At 47.6% G+C, this 19,105-nt stretch overlaps 2 protein-coding genes across 2 annotated transcripts; one reads left to right on the plus strand and one right to left on the minus strand.

Annotated features, from left to right (window-relative positions):
• Nucleotides 1-689: 689 nt before the first annotated feature.
• Nucleotides 690-16,269, minus strand: LOC113426513 (mucosal pentraxin-like). Its single transcript, XM_026688880.2, has 2 exons — nucleotides 16,053-16,269; nucleotides 690-3,126 (listed from the first exon to the last, which is right to left on the minus strand). The coding sequence occupies exons 1-2, from the start codon at nucleotides 16,114-16,116 to the stop codon at nucleotides 2,546-2,548; spliced, it is 645 nt and encodes a 214-aa protein (XP_026544665.1). The 5' UTR covers nucleotides 16,117-16,269; the 3' UTR covers nucleotides 690-2,545.
• Nucleotides 7,412-10,032, plus strand: LOC148129509 (C-reactive protein-like). The gene is made up of 2 exons (XM_087943577.1): nucleotides 7,412-7,723; nucleotides 9,153-10,032. Exons 1-2 carry the CDS (start codon nucleotides 7,657-7,659, stop codon nucleotides 9,806-9,808), a joined length of 723 nt encoding a protein of 240 aa, XP_087799703.1. The 5' UTR covers nucleotides 7,412-7,656; the 3' UTR covers nucleotides 9,809-10,032.
• Nucleotides 16,270-19,105: the final 2,836 nt, after the last annotated feature.

A 19,105-nucleotide genomic window follows, 5' to 3' on the forward strand; every position in this document is an offset into this window, starting at 1 on the left:
GGCTTCCCCTTCCTCCTCCTCCTCCTCCTCCTCCTCCTCCTCCTCCTCCTCCTCCTCCTCCTCCTCCTCCTCCTCCTCCTCCTCCTCCTCCTCCCCCTTCTTTCTCTACTTTTCCTTCTCACCAGCTCACTGCCTTCTTTTCTACTTTCTTTATTTCCTTCCTTCCTCCCTCTTTTTACTTTCCTTCCTTTGTCCCTCCATCCTCTCTCATTCTCTCTTCTTTCCCCCTTCCTCTCCTCTTCCCTCCTCCCCTTCTTTCTGTACTTCTTCTTCCTTCCTCTTTTCCACTTTACTTCATCCCTCCCTCCTCGTCTTCCTCCCTTCTTCTCATTCTCTCTTCCTTCCCCTCCTCTTCCTCCTCTCTCCTCCCCTTCTTTCTCTAATTCTCCTTCTCACCAACTCACTGCCTTATTTTCTACTTTCCTTCTTTCTTTCCTTCCTCCTTCTTTTCCACTGTCCTTCCTTCAACCCACGCTCTGTCTCCCTCCCTCCTTCTCATTCTCTCTTCCCTCCCTCCCTCTCTTCCTTTACTCCTCCCTTTCTCCTTTTTCTGAATTGCAACACTCACAACTATACCCTTAGTTTCATAAACTATCATTCATACACCAGACTTGGAGGCTGTGCAAACCTTTGGGATTTCAAGTCGCCTCCCTGAAATTCCAGACAAAAATCACAATGCCAGTTGAAGATGTTATACACAGATGAATTTATTAAAGGCTGCTGGTGGTTTTGCTAGAAATCAACAATTACTTCCAATTTCTTGCAAAAAAAAACCCCACACACTTTTCTTTTCTTTGCTTAAGAACCACAGAGTTCACTCATCCTTTTTGCTTTATGATTGCTGTGTCTGTTTAACAATTTCTGTAAAAAAAGTGAATAAAATTAGGCCTGGTCATGTGTGGATCTGATTTTTGACCGTCACAACTTAGAACTCTAGTTACAGGACTCAGTTATAGTTCTAATTTGAGAACTGTTCCTCTTGGTTTATGCATTTGGGGAAAGAAATCTTGTTCTTTGGATATTTGAAGATTTCACTGTCTTTTCTCACCTGACTTTGATTTTTGGGGGGGTTGACTTATCCATAATTATTCTTGCACAAAGCTAAAGGGGTTATATTCCTTCAAAAACTTCAACAAATGTATTAATGTATCAATAATGATTGATATTATGAGCCTCTTCATCTAGATGTCATAATTTTATATTGTGATGTTATAATTGATGAGTATAATTTTACTGCTGTTTTTAATGCTATGTCTATACTGGCTTAAACTGCAGGCACATAATATGTTCATTTAATGCTTACTACCAGGAGTACTAACCATGCGATTCATGCATATAAAAGCACAGAAGAGAATTTGGGGAGTGAGGAAGAAAATACAAGATTCCAACAGAACAGAATAGTTGTAACTTATGGTTAAAATAAGGAGTCCTTGGTGCTTTCGCAGACTTGGTTGTTCTCTTGCAGATGTTTCATGACCCAACTAGGTAATATCATCAGTGCTAGTGGGGTTTGCTTGCCCTGTCAGTGCTGGTAGGAATGGCTGCTTGGCATTGGTACTTGACAAACAATCAAGAAGGTGTTGTTTACTTCTTGATTGTTGGTCTAGTATTAATCTTGGTGTTAAACTCTGTTCATAGAGTGTCGAATGCTGGTGAGAGGGTGGTCTCCTTGGGTAAACAATACCCCAATTAAGGAACTAGCAATGCAGACAAACAAGCTTACAGCAAACAATGGCTTAATCCAGGAACCACCAGGAATCTCCCACCAACACTGACAGGGCAAACCACTAGTATGTAAAAGTAAAAGCAAACTCCTTTCTCCTCTAGCACTGATAATGTTACCTAGTTGGGGCGTGAAATGTCTGCAAGCAAGCGACCAGGCTCAGAAGGCCCCAAGGAAGCCACAGTCCTCTTTCTCCTCCTCCTCCTTCTCTGCAAATCCCACTCCTTCTAGCACTGATGATGTTACCTAGTTAGGTCATGAAACGTCTACAAGAAAACCAGCAAGCTGAAAGAGCACCAAGAGTGACAAAATGGCTGAACCCTAAATGTGAGGGGCAACGGACCCCACCCCCCAAAACTGGGGAACCTTATGGCTTCTTCCATTTGCCCATTTGATTCAAAGCTCCAGCCACTGAATTTCTGAAAAATGAAATTCAGGAGGTCCGGTTCAGAGGTGGCATTCAGCAGGTTCTGACCAGTTCTGAAGAACCGGTGGTGGAAAGTTTGAATAGCTCCGAGTGGGGAGGGAATGGAGAACCGGTAGTAAAAAAAATTTGAATCCCACCACTGGTCCAGTTGAACGGTTGAGTTGGAGGCCTTCAAGCCAAGCTACTTTCCTTCTCCCTCCACCAACGATTTTGGAAAACCACCCCGTCTCAAAGGTCTGAACTGATGATACAACTGATCCAATGGAAATGGTACAGAGAGCCAAGTTCTGGGTGTAATCAAATGTGATATGAACCTCCTGGGTTTTGACTGGTGATCTGGATGGATTTGAAGGACCAAAGACGACCGGAGTAAGAGACGAGGTGCAGATTTACATCTAACAGGTGCCTGATGGCCAGTAAAAGGAATCCAGAACCACGTTGCCTTGAGTTTCATAGCTCAGGTGGTTCCATCCGATCATGGATGGATTGTAACTAGAGAAGTCATTCACAGTATAGTTCCACATGTATACTTGCTGGATCTCTCCCTGGAAGAAGATGTCCTCATGATGGGCTCGCCCAAGCTGGACCAAAGCGTGGGGTCTGATGAAGTAACCTTGACGTACCACCTTCCTGGCCAACTTCCTTCCATTGAACTCAAAGGTGAGGACACCTGACTCCGATGCCCATTTGATGCAGATCCGCTGCCAGTCTTGGTAGGCATCCGGGACTCGGAAGCGCTGAGGAACGCCACCGATGTAGACGGTGTACCACCAAAAGCCATCCAGGCCATGAACCTTATAAATCAAGATTTCCTTGTCTTGGTCTTTGGTGGCGTAGGAGAACAGGGCCTGTTTGGACGGCGAGTCGGAGAAAGAACAGAGGCAGATGGTGATGTTCTGGAGAAGGTCATGAGGCTGCTCCATCTCCAAGGTGACGTAGCCTTTGTGGGAGAAGACGAAGGAATAGCCCTCCAGATCTGGGGGAATGGAAAGAGAGAAGCCAAGTTGATTTGGGTTGTGTCTTAATCAGGGGTCGGATTCTACCTGGTCAGACTGGTTCTATAGAACCAGTCGTTATTGGAGAACCGGCAAATCATGCCACTGGCTGGCTCTACCCCTCCCCGCCCACTCATTCCTTATCTGGCATGCGTGCCATCCAACTGGCCTGCGTTGTGCCTTTGCCCAATTTTTGGTAGGTGCTATTTTTCCTTTTCCCTCCCGACCATCAGCTGTTCCAACTATCAGCTGTGTCGGGAGATTTTTAGATTAGCTAGAAAGCAGGAAATCGTTCGATTTCTTGCTGTCTAGCTAATCTCAAAGCAGAGCTGAACCTTCCTTAGGACTGAAGCTTCTATTTTTCAGTGTAGACTCAGGCAGCAGATGGCAGAAAGGTGGATCTCTGAGTGAATCTGTGCTTCTGGGAGCAACTCAATCTGCCTGCCTGCTTTGCCTGGTTTTGGGTAAAAGTTGCTCTTTTTTAAATAAAAAAATGCAATAATTACATAAATATTTACATACAAGCCACGCTCAGCCAGTCACGTGACCCACGAAGCAACACCCGGTCAGCAAGCCATGCCCACCCAGTCACATGACCAGCAAGCCACACCCACAAATTAGGCCACGGACACAGAACCGGTTGTTAAGAAATTTGAATCCCACCTCTGGTCTTAGTACATTTCCATCATACACATTTCCTTGGAAAACTCAAACCAAACGGGAGGGATTGTACTGGTTCGGGACGGTTCGGGAGAACCGGTTGCTCTGAGCCGACCCATTCACCCCGGCTCTAGTCTGTGCTTTATTTCCGGGTTTTCCAGCTCATCTGATTTGCGCGGCATCAGCTGTTTTACACACAGGGCTTGCAGCGGAAGGTGACTTGCAAACGCTGCACGCGTTTGGCGCTCACCGAATCGGTTGTTACCCTGGTTGAATCCCACCCCTAAAACCAGGGTAGTGTGTAGGCGTGTACGTGCTTATGGTTGAGAGAGTGACATTCTTTTTTATTTTATCCCCATGTTGGCAAATCTCTTTGCAGTGCCGTGCGCTAACTAAATTAATAATAATAAATTAATTTGGAGTTTTGCTACTGGTAGTTCTTGACCTACAACCAACCACAAGCGAGGCAGTTTTCCCACCAATCAGGGAGTGTTGTCCCATTTTACCGCCTTGATTTGCCACCGTTGTTAAGTGGATCACTGCAGTTGTTAAATGAGTCACAAGGTTGTTAAGTGAACCACACACACACACACACACACACACCCATTGACTTTGTTTGTCAGAAGGTCACAAATGACAATCACCTGACTTCAGGGTCCTGCAACTGTCATAAATACATACCAGTTGTCAAGTGCCTGAATTTTAACCATGGAGATGCGGTGAGTGGTGCGGTGGCCTAAAGGTGGAGCTCTCACCTCACAATCAGGAGGCTGTGAGAGTTCGATCCCAGGTAGAAGCAGATATTTTTCTCTCTGGGCACGATGAGAATATATCTGCTGAACAAAACTCCGCATCGGTGACAGGAAGGCTATCCGGCCACTAAACACTCAGTTTCATTCAGTTGCCCCAACTCTACCCTGATGCAAGGGATTTATCATTAAAAGACCTATGGTTGTAAGTTGAGGACTGCAGAGGAGTGTCTGTGGGGTGTGGCCTAAAAAAATCAAGATGGACGCCATGAGAGTATGGCGCTTCCATTACGTTGCCATGGCGGCCATCTTTCTTGACCAAACCCCACCTCTGAAGAGCTGCCCTCTTGCAGCGTTCATTCATGGGTTCTTGCAACACACCCAGCAAACCAACAGTGGTGACCTTCCCTTTTCACTGGTCATCCTGTCCTCGGCCAGCTAAGATTGCCAGCTGGCTGGATCTCTGTGTGCCAACCTCAGCCCTGGCATTAGACCAATCGTTCAGGGCATTTTCCTACTACTTTGTCCATCCCTTTTCTTTATGTTTGTTGGATACCAGGCAACGTGGTGATCCACAAGAGAGAGGAGAGAATACAGAATAACAGGGTTGGTGTCTGAGTTCACCCAGAGCCCGTCAGCTCGGAATATGCCTCGCAGCAAGTCAGCTGGCCATGTCACCTTAACTCTGCTGCAGCCGGATCTGTATTTCTGCTTGTGCGCTGGCCGATGGCTTTGGAATGACTCAGCAGAGCTGAGGATGGATTCTGCAACAACTACGGGGAAGGAGGATGGATTCTGCAACAACTACGGGGAAGGAGGATGGATTCTGCAACAACTACGGGGAAGGAGGATGGATTCTGCAACAACTACGGGGAAGGAGGATGGATTCTGCAACAACTACGGGGAAGGAGGATGGATTCTGCAACAACAGCGGGGCTGCTGGAACTGGCTCTTTATTGATGCGATGATATTGTTAAAGGGGGTTGGGGCACACATAGGTGGTAATTAGGACTTAGGTTAAAACATGGTGAAGGTGGCACCAGGTGGGGATCACTTAGTAAGAGTTGAGAGTTGGAACTTGGAAGAGACCTTAAGAGGTCTTCTAGTCGAACCCCTGCTCAAGCAGGAGGCCCTATACCATTTGAGACAAAGGGTCGTACAATCTCCTCTTAAAAACCTCCAGTGATGGAGCAGCTACAGCTTCTAGTGGCAAGCTGTTCCACTGGTTAATTGTCCTCCCTGTTAGGAAATTCCTCCTGAGTTCTAGGTCGCTTCTCTCCTTGATTAGTTTCCATCCGTTGCTTCTTGTCCTGCCTTCTGGGGCTTTCGAGAATAGACTGACTCCCTCTTCTTTGGGGCAGCCCCTCAAATATTGGAAGAGGGACATCATTTCACCCCTAATCCTCCTCTTCTTTAGACTGGACATACCTAGTTCCTTCAATCGTTCTTCATACAATTTAGCCTCCAGCCCCCTAATCATCGTTGTTGCTCTTCTCTGCACTCGTTCTTGAGTTTCAGTGTCTTTTTTTGCGTGTATCGTGGTGACCATAACTGGACACGGTCCACCAATTACATTAATTTGGGGAGTTCTGCAGGGAGGTTTGTGGTGTGGGTCAAAATCTGCGGGCGTGGCTTTGAGACAGAGGCCCCACCCACTGATGGTTACACCTGAACAAAAGGAAGGAGGCTTAAATCCTGGCCCCACGGTGCTATTTTGCAGATTTGAGCCAAGGCCAGGGAGGGTCTCCAAATGTGGTGATTTTAAGACTTGTGGACTTCAACTCCCAGAATTCCCCAGCCAGTTACCTGTACAGGTTTCATGAAGAATACATGGTACGTGTAGAAGGGAGCCCAAGAGAACTTCTGAAAAATGTAGCTTTGAAGGGCTTCTGAAATTCTATTTCCGCCCCGCTCCCAGCACTTCTCGATATGGGCCAGCAGGAATCGAATCTCCTGGAGAAAGATTGTGAAAGCATGGGGGGTGGGGGGAATAAGGTCTCCCCCCTCCCCCTAACATCCTGGATTGTGGATTTGGGAACAATTGTGGTTTAGAAGCAGCCAAGCCAGGACATAAGTAGATAAACACCTGTAAAAGAGAGACTTCTGACCTTGTTCTGCTAAGCAAACTTTGGGCTTTGCAGAGAGAGAAAGAGAGATGGAGAGACAGTGAGAGAGAGAGAGAGAGAGACAGAGAGACAGAGAGACAGACTGAGAGACAGAGACACACACACAGAGAGAGAGACAGACAGAGACAGAGTTGGAGGGACAGAGAGAGACAGAGACAGAGAGACAGAAAGAGAGAGAAAGACAGACAGAGAGATTGAGAGACAGAAAGAGAGAGAGAGACAGAGAGAGAGACTGAGAGACAGAGACACACACACACAGAGACAGACAGAGACAGAGTTGGAAGGACAGAGAGAGAGACAGAGACACACACACACACACGGAGACAGACAGAGACAGAGTTGGAAGGACAGAGAGAGACAGAGACAGAGAGACAGAAAGAGAGAGAAAGACAGACAGAGAGACTGAGAGACAGAAAGAGAGAGAGAGAGACAGAGAGAGAGACAGAGACAGAGTCTGAGAGACAGAGAGACAGAGTCAGAGAGACAGAGAGAGAGACAGAGAGAGAGACGAAGAGAGAGAGAGAGACAGAGACAGAAGAGAGAGAAACAGAGACAGAGTCGGAGGGACAGAGAGAGAGAGACAGACACGCAGAGAGAGAGACAGAGAGAGAACAGAGACAGAGTCGGAGGGACAGAGAGAGAGAGAGACAGACACGCAGAGAGAGAGACAGAGAGAGACAGAGACAGGGACAGAGTGAGAGACAGAGAAACAGAGAGAGGGAGGGAGAGAGAGAGAAAGAGAGAATTGGAGTTAAAAATCAGCTGGAAAGGCAGAAAGGGGACAGGAAAAGACACCTGGGCTGCATATCTGAAAATACAAATGATCTCCTTTATCTGGACTGGCAGGGAATTTAGACACACCCCTTTAAGCCCAGGATAAAAGTCTAGGACTTTGGAGGCTGAAATCTGCAAAGCAGGCTCGGCTCCAGCTGGATTTGATCTCCTCTTCTTAGTCCTTCTGGTAGGGGCCTTCAGCATGAAGACCTCCTTCTCTTTCCTTCTCCTTCTGTCGGACCTGCTGGGCACGACGCTCTCCCAGGAAAGTGAGTATTGGCACGAAAGTTTATGGAGGTTCTCAGCCAGGGTTGTCCCAAAGGAGCTTTTTTCAAAAGGCAATGGGACTTTCTTGGTTTTTTCCTCGAAGACGTTTCCCTTCTCCTCCTCAGTGAAGCTTCTTCTGTTCTGAGTAAATAGTGGAGAATGAAAGGATGGATGTTCCTTGCGGTCCTCTGGTCGTTAGAACTCTCTCTGAGAGTTATTATTTATTTATTTATATTGTCAAAAGCTTATAATACAATAGAAATAAGAATAAACATAAGTTTAAATATAAGATATTGGAACTAACAATTGGGGACAAAAGGACAGGGACGGTAGGCATGTTTGTGCGCTTATGCACGTCCTTTACAAGTTGTTGAGGCCATTTGGGGGTTTATCTGTGCCCTCACCTGAATAGTGCAAATGGGTGTGAATACAGTCCTTTCAGCAGGTCCAAGAATCTCCTTCTCCTTCTTCTCCTTGTCTCCTCCTTCTCCTTCTCTGTCTCCTTCTCTTTCTCTGTCTCCTTCTCCTTCTCTGTCTCCTTCTCCTTCTCTGTCTCCTTCTCCTTCTCTGTCTCCTTCTCCATCTCTGTCTCCTTCTCTGTCTCCTTGTCTCCTCCTTCTCCTTCTCTGTCTCCTTCTCCTTCTCTGTCTCCTTCTCCTTCTCTGTCTCCTTCTCCATCTCTGTCTCCTTCTCCTTCTCTGTCTCCTTCTCTGTCTCCTTCTCCTTCTCTGTCTCCTTCTCCATCTCCTCCTCCCCTCCACAACCTCCATTCACTTCCAGCACTGATGATGTTACTTGGGTTATAAAACATTTGCAAGAAAACAAGGAAGCTCAGAGAGCACCAAGGACCCCACAGACCCCTCTCCTCCTCCTCCTCCTCCTCCTCCTCCTCCTCCTCCTCCTCCTCCTCCTCCTCCTCCTCCTCCTCCTCCTCCTCCTCCTCCTCCTCCTCCCGCTGTTAAGGTTTTATTGTTGTAATCATCACAATTGTTACTATTCCATTCTTTGATCTGATGCCTGATATGAAACGCGAGCATCCCCTATCATAGAAACCCCTTCAAAGACCATATCTGTTCTTGGAGAACAGCGATGGGGACATCCAGACTTTTAATTTTCATCTTTTTTTTAAAAAAAAAAAACTTTCTGTTCTGCATCAGAACATTTCACAAAAAAATGGGGTTTCCTTCCTCCCCCATGGCACTCTGGGAAAGATCAATGTCTATTTAAGGAAAAGGCTCAGCGGTCTTGACGTTGAGATGTCAGAAAATGAGAAGACCAGAGTGACGCTTCGGGTCAGAAAGCTTTCTGTAGCACCTCAATGTAGGTTGGGGAGCGTCAAATTGTCAATGATTGAAGCAGAAGGCATGCTTAGGACATGTTCCTTAGAGGGAGACAGGACCATTCATGGTTCCTCTGTTGGTTTCATCCCAGATCTTGAAGGAAAAGCCTTTGTGTTCCCGTTGGTTACAAACTTAGTCTTCGTGAGGTTGAAGATGGACCTCCAGAAGCCCCTGACCAGCTTCACGGTGTGCGAAAGGTTCCAGACGGAGGTGGTGCGTCCGTTTGCCCTCTTCTCTTACGCTACCAAGGGGGACGACAACGAATTCTTGCTCCACACCAACAAGCCAAACCTCTTGAGCGTCTTCATGAAACAAGGCATCGTCAACTTTGACATCTCCAACACACGCCCGTCGTCCACCTGCAAGGACCACCTCTGTTTCACCTGGGAGTCCAAGACCGGATTGGCAGGTTTGTGGTGGAACGGGCAACCCTTACCTCGAAAAATCATCATGAAAGACCTTGTTGTCCAAGGCAACGCTTCCATCATCCTGGGCCAAGAACAGGACTCCTTCGGTGGACAGTTTGATGCCAACCAGTGCTTTGTGGGCGAGATCGAAGATGTCTATTTCTGGGACCGGGTCCTGCAACCGGATGAAATCTGCCGGGTTTGGCACAACCGGGTGGTGCCCCATCCGCTCATCGACTGGCGAGAGCTGTATTACGAAACCCACGGAGATGTGATTGTGGCACCTTCCAACATCTGCGCCTGCCGAAGTGAGAAGGCTTGGGCTCCCCAACGGGCGTGAAAAAAAAAAAATAGCCAACGGCCAAAAGTTTGGATCCCACCCGAGTGACTCAGTCAAGAGTGGGGACAGCGAGCGGCCATCTTTGGGTTATGAAAGAGACCAACTTTCTCCCACGAAAAGTCTCTCCCCTGTACATAAAGGCTGCCAATTTGCTTAATTGGTCTAGAGAATGTTTGGGTTGCGTTTTGGAAGTGCAGGTGGTGTGTGTGTGTGTGTGTGTGAGGGAGAGAGAGAGAGAGAGAGAAGGAAGAGGAGGGAAGGAAGGAAGGAAGACAGGAGGGAGGAGGGAAGAAGGGAGGGAGGAAGATGAAAGGAAGGAAGCTGGAGGAGAGAGAAGGAGGAGGGAGGAAGATGGGAGGGAGGGAGGGAGGAAAGAAGAAAGGAAGATGGGAGGGAGAGAGGAAGGGAAAGAAGGAAGACACAGAAAAAAGAAAGAGGAAAAAACAGGGAGAGAGAGAAAAGAAAGAAAGAAAGAAAGAAAGAAAGAAAGAAAGAAAGAAAGAAAGAAAGAAAGAAAGAAAGAAAGAAAGAAAGAAAGAAGGAAGGAAAATAATCAGAAGTTACCTTTTTGGCTAATGGGAAGAACAGAACATAGAACATAGAATAATAGCGTTGCAATATACTAGGATAACGATATAATATTTTGTATTAATATGCAGGATAATAGAATTATGGGAATGTTCAGAGTTCTGCCACAGATGTTAGCCAGTCACCCCTGTGGATATTCTGCCTTCCCTCCCCGGTTTCCCTTCCTCCCCTTCGCTTTTTCTGCCCTTGCCAAGTCTCACAGCTCCATAAATTATACGTTGGAATAACATCTCACCACCATGTTGTGCATGCGTTAGCAGGTGTGGGATTTATCTACCTAGAGAAGCTTCCAGATCAGGCTAATTATCGGCCTGCATGCTGCTCTCTCCAATTCCTGATGCAATTCCACCCCCGCCCCCCCCAGCGAAGAGCAGCGAGTGCGAATCTCTTTCTTTCTTTCTTCTCCCTGATCTGATCCCATTGGCAGGCTGGGAGCCCTTTGCCCGCCCCACTCGCAGGAGAGCTTTCAGACCTGCGGTGAAAAGCCGCAAACACAACTGACGGGTTGTGTCAACAGAGGCCATAGAATCAACATCACGTGAAGGATTAGTCCCCGCTTTGTAAAGCCTTTAGTAAGGCCACACCTGGAAGGCTGCTCTCCACGTTACAAAAAAGGCACCGAGACTCTAGAAAAAGTGCAGAGAAGAGCAACCAGGAGGATTAGGGGACTGGAGGCTAAAACATACGAAGAACCGTTACAGGAACTGGGCCTGGCTAGTCTAGGGAAGAGAAGAATCAGGGTGTCGTGCTTGGGTGGGGGGTTAGACTAGATGACCTACAAGGTCCCTTCCAACTGTTAATCTGGATCTATCCAAGATGATCAAAGGCCTGGAGATTAAAACATATGAAGAACCGTTGCAGGAACTGGGCCTGGCTAGTCTAGGGAAGAGAAGAATCAGGGTGTCGTGCTTGGGTGGGGGTTAGACTAGATGACCTACAAGGTCCCTTCCAACTGTTAATCTGGATCTATCCAAGATGATCAAAGGCCTGGAGATTAAAACATATGAAGAACCGTTGCAGGAACTGGGCCTGGCTAGTCTAGGGAAGAGAAGGACCAGGGGAGACAGGAGAGCATCTTCCAATATTTGAGGGGCTGCCCCAAAAAAGAGGGAGCCAAATTATTCTCCAAAGCACCGGAAGAAGAGGTGGTATTCCGCCGGTTCTGACCGGTTCTTGAGAACCGGTAGTGGAAATTTTGAGTAGTTTGGAGAACTGGTAAATATCACCTTTGGTTGGCCCCGCCCCCATATCTATTCTCCGCCTCCCGAGTCCCAGCTGATTGGCTGGGTCTTCTTTGGTTGCCCTGCACAGGAGAACGGAGCTGGAAAGCAGGTTAGTGGGGGCGGGGGAGGGAAGGGGGAGTTTGCAGTATCTGTCCCCTGCCACGCCCACCAAGCCACGCCCACAGAAATGGTAGTAAATTTTTTTGAATCCCACCACTGACAGGACAAGAAGCAACCTGGAACTAAGGAAAAAAAATCCTCACAGGGAGAACAATAAACCAGTGGAACTGCTTGCCACCAGAAGTTGTGGGTGCTCCATCACTGCGTGTTTTTTTTTAAAGAAGATACTGGACGGCTGTTTGTCTGCAATGATATATAGGGTCTCCTGGTTGAGTAGGGGTTGGACTAGAAGACCTCCCAGGTCCCTTCCATGTCTATTCTGATTGATTAATTGATTGATTATGTCAACCCTTTAACTCAGTGGTAGCATCGGATTATGATCCGAAAAAGCCACAGGGAGGGAGGGAGGCAGGGAAGGAAGGAAGGGAGAAGGAGGGAGGGAGGGAGGAAAGGAGGAAAAGTGGAAGGGAGTGGAAGAGAGAATGGAAAGGAAGAAGGGAGGGAGAAGGAGGGAAGAAGGAACTGTGGGGCTGGAGAAGCAGATACAGCAGAGGTGGTTATTCAGCCGGTTCTGACCAGTTCTGGAGAACCGATAGAGGAAATATTGAGTAGTTTGGAGAACCGGCCAATCCGACCTCTGACTGGCCCCACCAACCCCACCTATTCTCTGCCTCCCGTCGAGTCCCAGATGATTGGCAGGGTCTCCTTTGGTTGCCCTGCACAGGAGAATGGAGCTGGAAAGCAGGTTAGTGGGGTGGGGAGGGAAGGGGGATTTTGCAGTATATCCTTCCCCTGCCACGCCCACCAAGCCAAGCCACGCCCACAGAACACCACGCCCACCAAGCCACACCCACAGCTGATCGGCTGGGGCTTCTTTGACTGCCCTGCACAGGAGAATGGAGCTGGAAAGCAGGTTAGTGGGGTGGGGAGGGAGGGTGGATTTTGCAGAATATCCTTCCCCTGCCACACCCACCAAGCCAAGCCACGCCCACAGAACACCACGCCCACCAAGCCACACCCACAGCTGATCGGCTGGCTCTTCTTTGACTGCCCTGCACAGGAGAATGGAGCTGGAAAGCAGGTTAGTGAGGTGGGGAGGGAATGGAGATTTACAGTATCCTTCCCTGCCACACCCACCAAGCCAAGCCACGCCCACAGAACACCACGCCCACCAAGCCACACCCACAGCTGATCGGCTGGGTCTTCTTTGACTGCCCTGCACAGGAGAACGGAGCTGGAAAGCAGGTTAGTGGGGTGAAGAAGGAATGGAGATTTTACAGTATCCTTCCCCTGCCACACCCACCAAGCCAAGCCACGCCCACAGAACACCACACCCACCAAGCCACACCCACAGCTGATTGGCTGGGTCTTCTTTGACTGCCCTGCACAGGAGAATGGAGCTGGAAAGCAGGTTAGTGGGGTGGGGAGGGAATGGAGATTTTACAGTATCCTTCCCCTGCCACACCCACCAAGCCAAGCCACGCCCACAGAACACCACGCCCACCAAGCCACACCCACAGCTGATCGGCTGGGTCTTCTTTGACTGCCCTGCACAGGAGAATGGAGCTGGAAAGCAGGTTAGTGGGGTGGGGAGGAAGGGGATTTTGCAGAATATCCTTCCCTGCCACGCCCACCAAGCCAAGCCACGCCCACAGAACACCACGCCCACCAAGCCACACCCACAGCTGATCGGCTGGCTCTTCTTTGACTGCCCTGCACAGGAGAATGGAGCTGGAAAGCAGGTTAGTGGGGTGGGGAGGGAAGGGGGATTTTGCAGTATATCCTTCTCCTGCCACGCCCACCAAGCCAAGCCACGCCCGCAGAACGGGTAGTAAAAAAAACATTCAATACCACCATTGAGACACAGCCCCGTGTGTGAATATCTGATGTGCTGGAATAGATTATTTCTGAGAAATAATGAAAAAAAATTCAGGTAGGCAGCAAACAAGAGAGCCGTTCCCTTTTCTACGGACGCCCTACGTGATAAAACAACAAGTTTTGGCCCCCTGCTCTTCGCAAGTCTTACAAGCAAGGAAGTCGGAAAAAACAAATGATTTTTGACATACCGTTTTTTTAAAATATTAATGTTAGGATGTCGCTGCTGCCTCCGGTTGCAAGTGGAAAAATGAAATATTTCCTTATCAGCATCTGCCCGAACCAGCTGACTCTTCCCTGCTTCCTTTATGGCTACCAACTAATTAAATAATTTGTATCACATAAATCATTTCCTTTCCCATTAACCTCCTATTAAGAGGAAATGCCATTTTCATCCCTTATTTGCAATGTCCCACTGCCTTTCAGCTACCTACCGTCGTTAGCCACCTCCAAATTCCAAGCATATATAATACCCCGCGTTGACGTAGTTTCTTAAAAAACACGACAGCGCTCATAATTCCAGCAATATATGCGTTTGATTAGCGATGTCGTTGCACCGAAGGCCCATTTTCCCTCCCCAAATAACTCCCTTTTGAAGTCACTTGAGCTTCTGCTGGCTTGAGAGGAAAAGAAAGGAAAAGAAAAGGGAGAATGGGAGAGAGTCAGAGAGAGAGAGAGAGGGAAAGGGAAGGAAAGGGAGGAAAGATTAAGAGAAAGAGGGAAGGGAAGGGAAGGAAAAGAAAGGAGACTGGGAGGGAGGAAGGAAAGGGAAGGGAAGGAAAAGAGAGTGGAATGGAAAGAGGAAAGATTAAGAGAGAGAGAAAAGAGAAGGGAAGGGAAGGAAAAGAGAGTGGAATGGAAAGAGGAAAGATTAAGAGAGAGAGAAAAGAGAAGGGAAGGGAAGGAAAAGAGAGTGGAATGGAAAGAGGAAAGATTAAGAGAGAGAGAAAAGAGAAGGGAAGGGAAGGAAAAGAGAGTGGAATGGAAAGAGGAAAGATTAAGAGAGAGAGAAAAGAGAAGGGAAGGGAAGGAAAAGAGAGGAATGGAAAGAGGAAAGATTAAGAGAGAGAAAAGAGAAGGGAAGGGAAGGAAAAGAGAGTGGAATGGAAAGAGGAAAGATTAAGAGAGAGAGAAAAGAGAAGGGAAGGGAAGGAAAAGAACGGAAAAGAAAGGGAGAATGGGAGGGAGAGAGAGGAAGGACTGAGAGAAAGGGGAGGGAAGGAAAGGAAAAGTGAGAATGGAAGGGAGGGATGAAAGAGTAAGAGAGAGAGAAGGGAAGGGAAGGAAAAGAAAAGAAAAGAAAAGAAAGGAAAGGAAAGGAAAGGAAAGAAAGGGAGAATGGGAGAGAGAGAGAGGAAGGACTGAGAGAAAGGGAAAGGAAAGGGAAAGAAAGGAAAAGAAAGGGAGAATGGGTGGAAGGAGAGGAAAGGGAACGAAAGAAAGGAAAAGAAAGGGAGAAGGAGAAGGCGAGAGAGGAAGGACTGAGAGAGAGGGGAAGGGAAGGAAAGAAAGGAAAAGAAAGGGAGAATGGGAGGGAGGAAAGACTGAGAGAAAGGGAAGAAAAGGAAAAGAGAATGGAAGGGAGGGGGAAAGATTAGGAAAGAGGGAAGGGAAGGGAAGGAAAAGAAAGGAAAGGAAAAGAAAGGGAGAATGGGAGGGAGGGAGGAAAGACTGAAAGAAAGGGAAGGAAAGGAAAAGGGAATGGAAGGAAGGGAAGAAAGATTAGGAGAGAGGGAAGGGAAGGAAAAGAAAGGAAAGGAAAAGAAAGGAAAGGAAAGAAAGGAAAAGAATGGGAGAATGGGAGGAAGGAAGGACTAAGGAGAGGGGAGGGAAGAAAAAAAGAAAAGAAAGGAAAAGAAAGGGAGAATGGGAGGGAGAGAGGGAGGAAAGACTGAGAGAAAGGGAAGGAAAGGAAAAGGAATGGAAGGGAGGGAGGAAAGATTAGGAGAGAGGGAAGGGAAGGGAAGGAAAAGAAAGGAAAAGAACGGGAGATTGGGAGGAAGGAAGGACTAAGGAGAGGGGAGGGCAGGAAAGGTAGAAAGGAAAGATAGAATGGGAGGAGGGAGGGAGGCAGGACGAACAGAGAGAAGGAAGGAAGGGAAAAGAAAGATAGAACAGGGGAAGGAAGGACTAGGAGAGGGAAGGGAAGATAAAATGAGAGGGAGGGAGGGAGGGAGGAAGGACCAACAGAGAGAGGGAAGGAAAGGAAGGAAATGGATCTAGAACAGAAGGAAAGGAAAGGAAGACACAAAGTAAAGTAAAACACAAAGCAAAGAGTAAAAAAATAAAATAAAGTAAGAAGTAAAGTCAAAAGCCAAATAGAAAGTCAAGTCAAGCAGCTCAACCTTCTGGGCCTGGATCTTTTCCATGGTTGGTTTTAAATCTTGCATGTCGAATTGGGCTGCTCGACTATCTTTGGTGAATCGATAGATACTCACCTTCCTGGAGAGACGTTTTTGAGAGACCGGCAAAGAGGAGCAAGCAGAGCCACCACGGGGCCATTTTTCACCGTGCTTGCGGGGGGGAAAAGAAACAGACAAGAGGTTGGAGAGGGAATTTGGTCTGCGAGAAACAGAGTTCGGCGGGTGGCTGCAAACTGGCTTTGCAAACCAGCCGCTCTGCAAATATGTAGCCTCCAGGGCTGGGTCTAAATGGATCCTGCAGCGTGATTGGGGTGGAATCCAAACCACAAATATTTGGGGTGGGCTTCAGGGTGTGTAGAAGTCATCCAAAGAGATTCTTCCTTAACTCAATGTCTATAGAGATCCCCCCCGCTTTTTTTTGTTTTCAAAATTAAACTGGACTTTCTTTGCTTTTCCTTGAAGATGTTTTGCTTCTGATTCAAGAAGCTTCTTCAGGAGAATGGAAGGTTTTTTTTTGCAATCCTCTGGTCATTAGTACTCTCTCTGAGAATCGCTAAGGCCACTTGGAGGTTTGTCTATGCCCCCAGGGTCACTTGAGTAGTGCAAATTGGTGTGAAACTTTCTTGGAACGGCTGAAAGGATTGTGTTTTTAATTTCTCAAGAACATTTTTTTTTAAAACTCCTTCCTCTGTGAGTTAGGGAGCCGAGTTCAAGGATGTGAAAAAATCATCACAAAATGGCCACTGGTTTAATTCTTCCAATTTCCAGTCAGAAAACTCTTCCTGAAGTGGAAGAGATGGCTAGTCCTTGACTTATAACCAACTTGAAGGAGGTGAATTACAACCCAGATCTGACGTTCTGACAATTGTACTCCAATCACATGACTCTCTTCGGGCACTCAGTGACACAATCACATTTTAGAGCCACTTGACAGTGTCTGGTGGTCACTTGATTGCATTTTAGGATGATTTTGCCAAAAAAACTGGCACTTATTTCTGGTTTGAGGCAAAATTGCACCAGGCTGAACAATGGGCTCTCAATATTTGCAAAAAAGGTCATGAAATTAGGTCGGTCATATGAACAAATTCATTTTATGATGGTTATGACTTATGACTATAATGGGCAGGCTCTGTTACTGTCATAACTTGAGGACCACCTAGAATTTAACACAGAAATAATTGTTTCTCAACCATGTGGACTAATTTTCTGTTTCATTTCCCTTTATATGGGAGGGGGTTCAGGGTCATACTGCATTTCCAGGCCATTTTCCCCCCCACAGATGGCTCAGTTAATCTCTAGAACTGACCTCCATAACTCTTGAGTTTTCCAAGAGTTTGGTCCGTGAGAAGCGGAGCTCGGCGGGTGGCTGCAAACTGGCTTTGCAAACCAACAGCTCTGCCAAAAAAAGAAAGAAAAAAGAGTGCTAATATACAACTTAACACTAGGTGGAGACAAAGAGTTTATTTATTTTTTCTTCCCAGCTTTTGTTCCTGCCCTCTAGTGGCTCTTTAGACCTTTGCAAACCCGGATCTGGAAATCTTCTCCAGGACCATGGACGGCTGGTTTGGGCCGGATTGACAGGCCCTTAAATTGCCTTTGATGGATTTGTTTTCTTCTGGAGGAACAAAACCAGTGCTTTGTGTGTTGATTCTGGCAAAGTGTGAAGAGTCAGGCGATTCACAGCTGGAGCTGCCTGTCAGATGCTCCAGGAGAAACATCTTTTTGTGAAATTGGATGACTCAACAACATGTTGTTCCCGAAAAGTCAGCTATTTGGATTTTGCTTTGAGCAGAATGAATGTTGATCCTAGTTTTGGATGGTCAATGGATAAAAATACATCTCAGCTGGGTTGACCTTACCCTTAACAGGGTGGCTTTGTTCTCCAAACTGGCTGACCAGTCCATCTGGAATAACACAAACACTGCTTGTGTTCATGCGATGAGCGATGCAGAAAACCGTATTCTTTCTTAACCTGGTGGCCTCTTTTCAAGGCAACATTGGAACTCATTTATTATCTTCCAAAATTGTCATGGAGATCAGCCTTAACTTGAAAAGTTTGACAAGTCTTCTTTTCTTCCTTCCTTCCTTCCTTCCACCCCTCCCTCCCTCCATCTCTCCCTCCATCCTCCCTTCCTTCCTTCCTTCCTTCCTTCCTTCCTTCCTTCCTTCCTTCCTTCCTTCCTTCCTTCCTTCCACCCCTCCCTCCCTCCCTCCCCTCTCCCTCCATCCTCCTTTTCCTTCCTTCCCCTCCTTCTCCCTCCTCCTTCTCATTTCTTCCCCCTTTCTTCCTTCCCTCCCTTTTCCTCCCTTCCCTCCCTCCCTTCTCCCCTTTCCCTCCTTCCTTCCTTCTCCTCCTCCTGTTCTTGCTTCCTTCCCTCCCTCCCTTTTCCTTCCTTCTCCCCTTCTCCTGTTCTCCTTCCTTCCTCCTCCTCCTCCTGCTGTTCTCCTTCCTTCCTCCTCTCTCCTCCTCCTGTTCTTCCTTCTTTCCCTCCGTCCTTTTTCCTTCCTTCCCTCTCCTCCTCCTCCTGCCGTTCTCCTTCCTTCCTCCTCTCCCTCCTCCTCCTGTTCTTCCTTCTTCCTTCCCTCCCTCTCTTCCTCCTCCTGCTGTTCTTCTTCCTTCCTCCTCCTCCTGTTCTTGCTTCCCTCCCTCCCTCCCTTTTCCTTCCTTCTCCCCTTCTCCTGTTCTCCTTCCTTCCTTCCTCCTCCTCCTCCTGCTGTTCTCCTTCCTTCCTCCTCTCTCCTCCTCCTGTTCTTCCTTCTTTCCCTCCGTCCTTTTTCCTTCTTCCTCCCTCTCTTCCTCCTCCTGCTGTTCTCCTTCCTCCCTCCTCTCTCCTCCTCCTGATCTTCCTTCCTTCCCTCCCTCCCTTTTCCTTCCCTCCTTCTCCTCCTTCTCCCCCTCCTCCTCTTTCCTTCCTTGCTTCCTTCCCTCCTTTTTCACACCATTTCCCTTCCCTCCTTTCTCCTCTTCCCCTCCCCTCCCCTTTTGTAGTTTTTAAAGTAAGAAATGAGGGTTGTTTTTTTTTTTTAAACAGAACAGGGGATTCACTTTCCTGGCCTTTCTTGACAAGCCGAGGTCCATGCCACATCCCCCCGACCCTGCCAGGGGACCATTACGGAGCACAGACGAG

This window comes from Notechis scutatus, chromosome 14, assembly GCF_049901735.1.
Source record: "Notechis scutatus isolate UNSWTSFEM ecotype Mainland chromosome 14, rNotScu1.2, whole genome shotgun sequence".
NCBI lineage: Eukaryota > Metazoa > Chordata > Lepidosauria > Squamata > Elapidae > Notechis > Notechis scutatus.